General features: G+C 51.9%; 1 protein-coding gene across 1 annotated transcript in view; it reads right to left on the bottom strand.

Annotated features, from left to right (window-relative positions):
* Positions 1–10011, bottom strand: part of PLEKHM1 (pleckstrin homology and RUN domain containing M1) — a 44795-nt gene that overhangs the window by 4862 nt on the left and 29922 nt on the right. Inside the window, exons 6-7 of the mRNA XM_024130331.3 lie at positions 9425–9570; positions 6064–6257 (exon numbers count right to left, since the gene is read on the bottom strand). Of these exons, the coding sequence (XP_023986099.1) occupies positions 6064–6257; positions 9425–9570 (340 nt within the window). The remainder of the gene's footprint in view (positions 1–6063; positions 6258–9424; positions 9571–10011) is intronic.

The following is a 10011-nucleotide window of genomic DNA, read 5'->3' on the forward strand; positions in this document are numbered from 1 at the left end:
CCTGCATCGGCAGGCGGACGCGCAACCACTGCGCCACCAGGGAAGCCCTGGAGGTTGACACTATTATAACCCCCATTTTGCAAGAGGAAATGGAGGCCCAGAGAGGTTAAATAACTTGCCTGTGGTCACACAGCTAGTAAGTGGCGGAGCTGGAGTCTGAACAAATGCTGGAGTCTGGCTCCAGAGCCTGCATCCTTTCCACCCAGTGAATGGCTGTAGGTGTTAGCTGTTGTCATTATTGCCACCATTACATACCAGGGACAGGGCTGGGGACAGAAACGCACAGGACGTGGCCTCTGCCTTCCTGTAGCCCCTGGTCTAGTGGAGGGACAGACATTCAAGCATCTGGTTTCAGTGCTATGGGAGAGGAGCTGAGACATGTCCTGAGTGCAGCAGATCCCATTTCAGAGGTGGGGGGAGGGCGGGGGGTGGGGGAGGCAGAGGACGAGGGCTCAGCTGCCAACCCAGCTCTAGTTTCCACCTCACCAATGGCACAGATCCCAAGGGTCACATCCTGAGAGATGGAGAGGAAACACCTGCAGAAGTTCCCCTGGTACAAAAACTTGTCTGGCCTCGCTGTGTGTCTGTGTTGGTACTGGGGCTGGGGGGAGAATTCTCCCAGTCTGAGGAAGTGTGGGAACCTGCCCTAGGATGCTCTGGACATCTGGGGGCGGGAAGGTGCCAGGCCCCGCGGCATCTGGAGTGGGTGCTTGGCTTTGCCCATCCCGTGGCCTCAGTTGTGGTCCAGGGGGGACCCCACCCGGGGCCGAGACGGCAAGTTCCACCAGGCAGGCAGGCAGGCAGGCAGGCAGGCCAGGCTGTGCTGCGTGGGGTGAGGATGCGGCCACTGTCCGCTCAGCTCAACATACTGGTCTCCCCAGTAAACTTCCAGCTTTCTGGGAACAGGACGCTACCGTTTATCACCAGGAAAATGCAGGGGGTGCGGGGTGCACAGGCTGTTCCTGAGCCAGCAGGAAGGGTGGGGCTGATTTGGGTGGAGAGTCCTCTCTGTCGTCTGCCCTCTGTCCGCAGTTGTGGAAGCCCAGGGGGCCAGCCAGTCCCAGGGCCTTCCCTACGAGCCACCTACCCTGGGTCTGTCACACCCTCAAGTGAGGCCGTACAACTGTTGGGGGAGATGAAGTCAGGGAGGAGTCCCCTTCGCCAGGGCAGCCCCCTGAGAGAAAGGGGATCCCACGTCCAAAACCTGCCTGTTTCTCCTCAGCCCTTCCCGTCCTCTCACCCTTCACTCTGGCCGACTCAGTCCAGGCCTCCTCACCTCCTGGGCCAATTCCTACACCAGCACCCACGCCCCACTGCTGCTAAACTGGTCTTTCCTAAACTCCTGACTGAACGTGACCGTCCCTTGCTCAAAACCCCTCAACAGGCCCCCACTGCCAGCAGACTAAAATCCAGACGCCTTTGCGGCGGCACAGGGGACCTTCGAGGTCTGGCCCCTGACCCACGACCTGGCTGCCCTGAGCTCCCCGAAGGCCCTGGTGAGCCATGCTCCTGCCCCGCCTCCATGCCGTGGGTTCCCTTAGCCAGGAAAGCGGGCCCTCCCTTCCGCTTTCTTCTCTGCTTCTTTTGCTGAACCCCAGTTCACTACATACGTGATGCCGTTTGTGTTGTGGCAACTCCGTTCTCCTGTGTGAGGACCAAGTGGGGTCTGGAGCATCTAAGAGAACTGATGGTGGCCAGACTAGAGAAGGGGGATCCCAACTTTCTGCTTGACTCTCTTTCATACTATTTGAATACTATCTTTGTAAAGAAGAAAAAGAAAAGCACTTTTTCTTTTTAAAAGAACAAAAGAAACGAACTTCACAAACCCTCAGCTGATGCCACCTCCTCCGGGAGCTCCCCTGGCCCTTCCTTCCTTCTTCATGGCACACGCCGCCCTGACCCAGGGCCATTTGTCCACCTGTCCCTGTCCCACCCCAGACACCGAGTCCCTCATGTGGCCCTCACCACAACTCTGGTAGGCCACGTCAACGCAGGGATCACTGGCCCATTTTACAGACAGGAAAGCTGAAGCTCAGAGAAGTGAAGCAACTTCCCTGAGTCACACGGTGGATCCGGGGCCAGGAGGAGGCTGCTCCTGAACCCTCTCCCCCGCCCACGCTGCTTCTGAAATGGGACTTCCACAGGCCTGGCCCTGCTTTCTCAAAGGCTGGGAGCACCGTGTGCAGTGCTGCTGCCAAGGGCGGGAAGAGCAGGGCCAGAAAGAAAGAGGCAGGACGGTCCCAGTGCCCAGGCAGGGCAGCCCGGACAGGCCAGTAAGGCTGCCAACCAAACAATCTCAGCACGGCAGGGATGGGTGCATAAGGCCGGCACCCAGGACCCACCCTACAGGCACCTGGTCTTCTCAGGTCTGCAGAGAACCCTGGACTGGGGAGGGTGACAGGGTCCCACCTGACCTGAGCTTTTACCACCCTGGACAGGGGGGCAGGAGGGCAGACTCTGGAGCCCTGGGTCCTGGAATCTCAGAAAGGATGGGAGTGAGTAGGGACCCAGGCACTCAGCTGACGATGGAGACAGAAATAGCCTCCCCAGAAGCAGCCTTCTAGGTCCCTCATGGTGGCCCCCAAAGGGCTTTCTGTTCTTCTGGGCCCTGCGGAGGAGACCAGGGCTCAGCCGGCTGCTCTGGGAGCCTGGGAGGGGCCAGCCTCTGCTCTCTGCCCAGGAGACGGCTGCCTGCAGCAGTCTCTCCCTGCACCACCCTGGAGCGGGAGCGGCTCTGGGAGGACGGCGACCAGGACTGAGCAGGGAGCCCGTGAGACAGGCGGCCTCTGGGCCTGCGCTGTCGGGAGGGGTGGCTGCAGGGGGAAAGGGGAGGGGCTTGTGAGCCGCTCCAAGACCTCAGAAACCCAGCAGCGAAGCCCAACTGGGCAGCCAGCAGCAGCTCATCCGCCTGAGGTCTGCCCTCCTAGGGTCCCACAGAAGGTGTCACCCCTCAGCCCCGACTGAGCACTGAAGGCCCCCCTCAGGCCCTGGGTACCAAGAAGCTTCTTGAAGGGCATCCTAAGGGTCCCATGCAAGCCTGTCCTCTTGCGAGGATTTGGGGACGGATGCTGCCACAGCAGCAAAGCAAAGCCGCCATGGGGTGAACGGCTGGTGGGAACCAGAGGAGCCAGGGTGACACAGCCCTTCTCACCTCTCTGCCTCCTCTCACCACATCCCTACTTCCCTCCTCACGCCCCCGAAAGTTCTGCCTGTTCTTTCCACGCCTGGGGCCTTCATTCACAGCCTGAGCACATCCCTCCTTCTATCTGGAACAGTCTTTCCTGCGTCTCCTCGCTTTCCCACTTGTTTGGCAGGTCTCACCTTGGATGTCAGCTCCTCCAGGGAGCCTTCCCCACTCTGCCCTCCTCCAGTCTGGGTTAGATCCCCCGCCCCCTAGTAGGACTTCCAAGGCATCCTACTCTCTGCTCCAGCCCTCACTCTTGGTGGTAGCTGCTGCCTTACTCACCTGCCATGCCTTCCAGAGGGCAGGACCCAGGTCCACCTTGCTCAGCACTGGGGCCCATGCCCCAAGCCCAGTGAGCACGTTCTCAGTAAATATTTGTTCAACGAATGAATGAACAAATACATTCACAAATAAAAGCCACTCCTAAACACAAAGGGAAGGAGTTCTCCACCCAGCCCTGGCATTTCTCCCAAGAAGCTGCTTTTGCACTGACCCTGTGTGTGTATGTGTATTTATGTGTGTGTGTGTGGTGTGTGTGTGTGGTGTGGTGTGTGTGGTGTGTATGTGTGGTGTGTGTGTGTGGTGTGTGTGTGTGCATGTGAGGGGAGTGTTTGTGTGATTTGTGTGATGTGTGTGGGGGGGTGGTGTGTGGTGAGTAAATGGAAGTATTTACAGACAAAATTGTACTGGCCAAATAGCCTGTAACCCCAAATAATTCATTCTTTGCATGTGGGAGGGAGTGGAGAACAATGGAAACATGGATACACAATACAATAAAAGGTTAGATATTAACTATCGAATAAGGTATTTTGTTACAAATCATGAGCTTGAGGTTTCATGCCCCTTTAAGGTCTGTAGTTTTCTTTCCAACATGGTCGTATGCTCTTAAAAAGTAAAGAGCAACAATTTCTTAGTAATCTTCGTCTTCCACCACAGCCCCTAGCACTAGCATCTCAATGAAAACACGTTAAAGTAGACAAAGGAAAATTTTCAGAGACTGATGTTAGTTAAGCAATAGGATATGTGGATGGAGAAAATACAGATGGCTTGAGAACAGATGAAATAATAGATTCTTTCATTCTCATGATTCCATGAATCTATAATTTTTTCACATATCATTAAGTTTTCCATGTAGATATAGTCCTACATTGTAGGGCAGAAAGGAACCTTAATAGGTCCTCAAATTTTCCTCTAAAAACTATCACAGACTACTGAAAATCTACTTTCCTTTAAAAAAAGAGTTTTATAAATTAACCTGTTACTATTTTTTTCTTGTCTACCATGTCTGTAAGGAAAAACTCTATCTACCCCGAATCCTTTATTTTGCACATTGAATCCTTTGATGGTAGGGGGAGGGATTCTTAACAATATTAACAAATTCATAATAATGTTCTATTTAAAATCCAAACCAGGTACAAAGGATGTTCAAGAAATAATAGCTAAGTCAGTCTTTGAGTCACTTCTCATCCTCATCTTCATTCATTTTGACAATTATTTTTGAGTACTTAGCGTGAAGCAGATGTTGAAAATCCCATAGATGTTCCTCATAAATCTCATTTCTATCATTTAGGAGCAACTGGAGCCTCTAGAATTTCTATCTATAAGGGCCCTGGGGGTAATAATCTGGTTGGCTGGCAAGGATGTCAACTTCTGAAGCTGCAGTGAATGCAGCTTCTGCATGCAGTTCTGAAGCTGCATGTGAATATTGAGGACACTGTTTTACTTGCATTGCATCTCTATTTGAGGGCTTGAAGGCTTAAATTCCCCCCCTCCTCAAGCCACTTGGTACTGTCCCTGTTGAGGATCTCGTTTTAATAAATTTTTGAAATTTTATTCCGAATCTCTCCAAGCTCTCCATCTTATTCTCAAATTCTAGTGCCAAAAATTGTACAGAAGACTCTAATGTGGGTAAGCACATTAGATGAAGACAAATTCATCAGTTTATAATTGCTGGGTTTTGCTTATTTGTAAGCCTCAGTAATTACACTTTTCAAACAAATTCACTGTTCTTTTGATTCCTTATGACTAGATAATTTTAGCTGACTATCACTGCAAACAATCATTTATTTTCAGAAAAGCGCTCTGCATATGAAAGCTGTCAATAATATAGAATGTGAGTATATTATATCTGTACTGATCCTTTCTTTTGCCTACTCTTTCTATACATACCTACCCCTTCCATTTCTTCTCTTATTTTTCTTTCTGTTAAATATATTAATACATAAAATACTATTAATAAATATTCATGTGCCACATTTTTTTCTTTCATGGTGTATGTGTTTTACCTTCTTTACTAGATGTAAGTTTCTTAATTATAAAGACATTGCCTAGTTCATCTTCGCATCTCACTAGCCAGCATCTGGCACACAGAAAATATTAAGAATGGTTTGTTGAGTGAATGAATGAAAATACCAAAACCTGAACCCTGGAAGAAAGATATAAAACAAATCTTTAAAACTTTAATAAATGGATTCAAAACGTGTTTCAGATAAACTATTAGCAAGTCCTCAAGTCTAACACTTCTAGGAGGCCCACTAGGGAGGGTCAACATAACCCCATAAGGGCATAAACACAGCTGTTGTTCTCTTCAGGATATGATTAGTTTTGATTTATTGCACACATCTACCTGCAAGGCTTCTCAAGCACACAGAGTCATAATCTCCAAAGTCACCTGGTGACAAGTGAGTCCCTCAGCTCCATTGCTCACCTGGATCAGCGGCTCTCATTTATCTGTCAGGCAGCTCAGAACTGCTCGCAGCCTCAAGGCCCGGTGTGTGTGTGTGGTGTGTGTGGTGTGTGTGGTGTGTGTGTGGTGTGTGTGTGTGTGGTGTGCGGTGTGTGTGTGTGTGTGTGTGTCCATGCGTGCCCAGGGTGCTCACCTCTTGCTCAACTCCTTCAGGGCTCCGCTCCGGCACAGGCCCAAGTAATCCCCCAGGAGCTTCAGCTGCTCCCGGCTCCTACCGATGAGGTGCATCCTCTCCACGTGCTCGTACAGAGACGCGTTCACCAGCTGCAGGTTGATGAGGGGCTGGGCCTGGATCTGCGTCAGGAACTTCAGGGCCTGCCTGCAGACCTGGGGACACCACCAGGCAGCGAGGGTGAGACAGGAGGGGCATTTGGTGAGCACCTGAGGGCCAGGCACTGTGTTACCTACTCACTCACTCACGCCTCCAACCACCTGCCGAGGGAACTGGTACTATCTTCATTTTACGGATGAGGAAACTGAGGTTCAGAGAGAGGAAGTGACTTGGCCAAGGTCCACAGCTCGTACAAGTCATGATGTGAACCCAGTTTATCTGACTTCCAAACCCACTCTTGCCCCCTGACACCAGCTGCTGCCCCTCCTGACAGTGCTGGGACGGAGGAGGGGCTGCTCCGGTCAACACGCCTCTCCTCCTGGGCCTCACAGACCCTTCCCACTATTTCCTGTCGTCCCTGCCCCCATTTTCCTGCCGAAAGGAAACAGGCACTACCCCGGGCCGACTCAGGAACCAGGTGACGGGTGTGAGTCAGGCTCCAACCACAGGAAGCTACGGATCAGACACAGCTTAACTAGAGGTTTCCTGAGCTCCCTCCACCCCTGCCAGCAGCACCAACCAGGGCCCCCCAAGTCTCCATGTGGATTTGAGTGGTCAATCTGGGCCTCTCCCACGCGATAGGACTTTGAAGGTTCTACCCTCAGCCCTGACCCTGATGCCAAAGCCAACTACTGAGCACCTACTATTTGCCAGACACTGGGCTAAGGACCTGGACCACATCCTCACAACAACCCAAAAGGGAAGGTGTCATCATCCCCATTTTACACATGAGGAAACTGAGACTCAGAGAAGCTAAAGTGGCTTACCCAAGCCACCAGAAGAAAGCAGAGCCCAGGTCTAAACCGAGGTGTTGTCTCTGCACACTTGGCTGCCTCGCGTGCTAAAGAGAAGCCCCTCTCCCCTGCAGTCTCCTCCTTGCCGTGATAAGGATGGGGGAGCTGAGATGTTCTCCACCGTCAACCACCCTGCAGTGCTTAGGAGTCGGGCTTTGGCTCCTGGTTCACCCCTTCCCAGCTGTATGACCTTATGAAACTTACTTAACCTCTCTGTGACTCAGTTTCCTCATCTGTAAAATGGGGAAAATAAAACCTACCTCCCACCTACTGCATGGGATAATTTTGAGCTTAGATGAAAAGAAAATCCATGTAAGCATATCCTCAGTAAAGGGGAGCTGCCATCAGACTCTGTGAGTGCCTGTGTGGTCCAGGGGTCTGTCCCCTGGCTCAGGGGGATGTAATAGGGCCCTCAGGAGACTGTTAGGCTGGGGGCTGCTCCACCAGCTTCATCAGCATCTCTCGCCTCCCGCAGCACCTGACAACTCCATCTTTTCCCATTTCCCAGAGCCCTGAGGAACCAGCCCCCAGCCAATAGGCAGCCCACTGGCAAAAGCCTGGTGAGTCTGTGACTCGGGTCAAACTGCTGTTCCCCAGCCCTTCCCACGACTCAGCCCCGGGCTTCCAGCGAGGCTCAGATGAAATTCCACGCAGGAATGCACGCTGAAAACTGCCAAGTGCTGCCGACAGGCATGGGCTTCGAGCTCCCCAGGGACTGTTCCTCCCCTGTGGGCGTGGAGCAGACAGACAAAGAGAGAAGCCCCAGGCCTGGGCTGACATCCTGCCAGGTAGTGCCAGCCGGACCTCGCTCAAGTGGGTCAGCCAGAGTGGTAACAGTGGACAAAGGGCCCCTAACCCGCCGATCAGCCACTTTCTAGTGTGAATTTTCGTGTCCTTCCCAGGCCCGGGATCTTTGAGAGAGCTGGATATTTCCTGACCTCAGGCATGCCAAGGGAAGTGTTATAATTCTCCAGTTGGAAAAAGGAAGTGGCACCAAAATTACAGCAGTGAAAAGAAGATGGCTCAACAGAGGTGTCTGGGTGTTGTAAACAGTGAGGGTGTTTTATGGCCAGAGGGTTCTTCGCATTTGTGGTGATCTTGAGGTTTAATTTTCTCCATGTAGTTAGTTAAATACTTAACGTTGAGGGCAGGGGTGGGGATGAGGTAACCAATAAAAAAGCCAAAGTGAAGCTAATGTCTTTGGGAGGTTCTCACCCCCAGTGGGGTGAAGGTCAGGGTGGTACGGGCTCTGAGAACCACGTTCCCTGGACTCTGATGGGGACACGTGAAGACACCTTCACATAGTGAGACGGCACGGCCGGCAGGCCTGGGTCTTGAGAGAAGCAACCAACCTCTTCCCGGTGTTTCTGTGTCTTGTCTTAGCAGAAATCTGTGCCTTTGGAAGAAGGCCAAGTTTGCACCCCTTGAGGCAGACCCTCAAGCAAATTAGGGGCAGAAGGTGAGGCCTCAGGGCAGTAATGTAAGGCACCATCTAAGTGACCGGTAGGTACTGTCTCTTTTAGTCCTCACACAGCCTGGGGACAGATGCTGTTATTAATCCCCCTTTACAGACGAGGAAACTGAAGTTAAATAGTTTGCTCATGGTAACACAGCTATGTAAGTGGGTAAGCTCAGCTGAAGAAGAGGAAAATCTGAAAGATCATAGAATACATCTTATGCAGAAGCATTTGGTGAACATAAAAAAGTACCCAAGATGTAATACTGACTAAACAAAGCATGTTATAAAGCAGTATGAGTCCAGTATGATCCCAAACTTTACAAAAAGTAGCTTTTTGCAGGAGCTTGTATTCTTGCGGGTGGGGAAGAAAGGCTAAACAACCGAATAAAGATGATTTTGAAAAAAAAAAAAATGCACGGAAAAATGCTCCCAGGGGGAGTGCAGCCAGCTGACTAGCCCATCCATCCACCCACCCACCCATCCATCCACCCACCCATCCACATCTATCCACCGATCTACCCATCCATCCGTGCACGCATCTACCCACCTAACCCATCCACCCAACCATCTATATCTAATCTATCCTATCTATCATTTCCATCTATGTATCTAGTTGTTGGTGCTTTAAACAGTTTTATCTGTATCCATGGGGGAGCTGCAGCAAACCATCCTCAGACTCCCACCTGAGGACCAAGGGAGGCACGGACAGAGCTCTGTCCAGGGGCTGGAGACCAGCACCCAGTTACTTTCTTAGTCAACTCCCCCACATCATGGGGCCTGAACTAGTGACCCGGGCTTCCCTAGAGCCAAACTCCCCCAAACATATGAACAGCAGCCATAAAGAGGAGCGAGCCCTCCTCTGTCACTCGGCAGCCCCGTGTGGCCACGGCAGGCTGGGCTCCAGACTTACCGGGCGCTTGGTGAGGTCCCAGTTGTGGATGATCCTGGCCGGAATCACTGAGGCGTCGTCTCGATGGCAGATGTCACAGTAATAGAGGCCAGAGAAGGCACAGAGCTTGGGCCGTACAAACGAGAAGCCGATCTGCCGGGAGCAGCCTAGGGAGAAGAACAGGGAGAGGGTGAGCAGCGGTGGGGACGGAGTCGGCTCCTGAACGACACGGAAGCGGCCGAGGCACAAAGGGCCTGCTCTCTAAGGAAAGTATCCATAGAAAGACTAAAAGGGAGAGTAAGAAGATGAAAACCACCACCGCTCATATTCCCACCAGTCGGAATCAACCCTATTAATTCATCTTTATGACAAAACACTGTTAAGCATTACTAGAGAATGGACTTGAAGACATGGGGAGGGGCAAGGGTGAGCTGGGACGAAGTGAGAGAGTGGCATGGACATACATACACTACCAAATGTAAAACAGAGAGCTAGTGGGAAGCAGCCGCATGGCACAGGGAGATCAGCTCGGTGCTTTGTGACCCCCTAGAGGGGTGGGATAGGGAGGGTGGGAGGGAGGGAGACGCAAGAGGGAAGACATATGGGAA

Source organism: Physeter macrocephalus, unplaced genomic scaffold (assembly GCF_002837175.3).
Source record: "Physeter macrocephalus isolate SW-GA unplaced genomic scaffold, ASM283717v5 random_543, whole genome shotgun sequence".
NCBI classification, from domain to species: Eukaryota; Metazoa; Chordata; class Mammalia; order Artiodactyla; family Physeteridae; genus Physeter; species Physeter macrocephalus.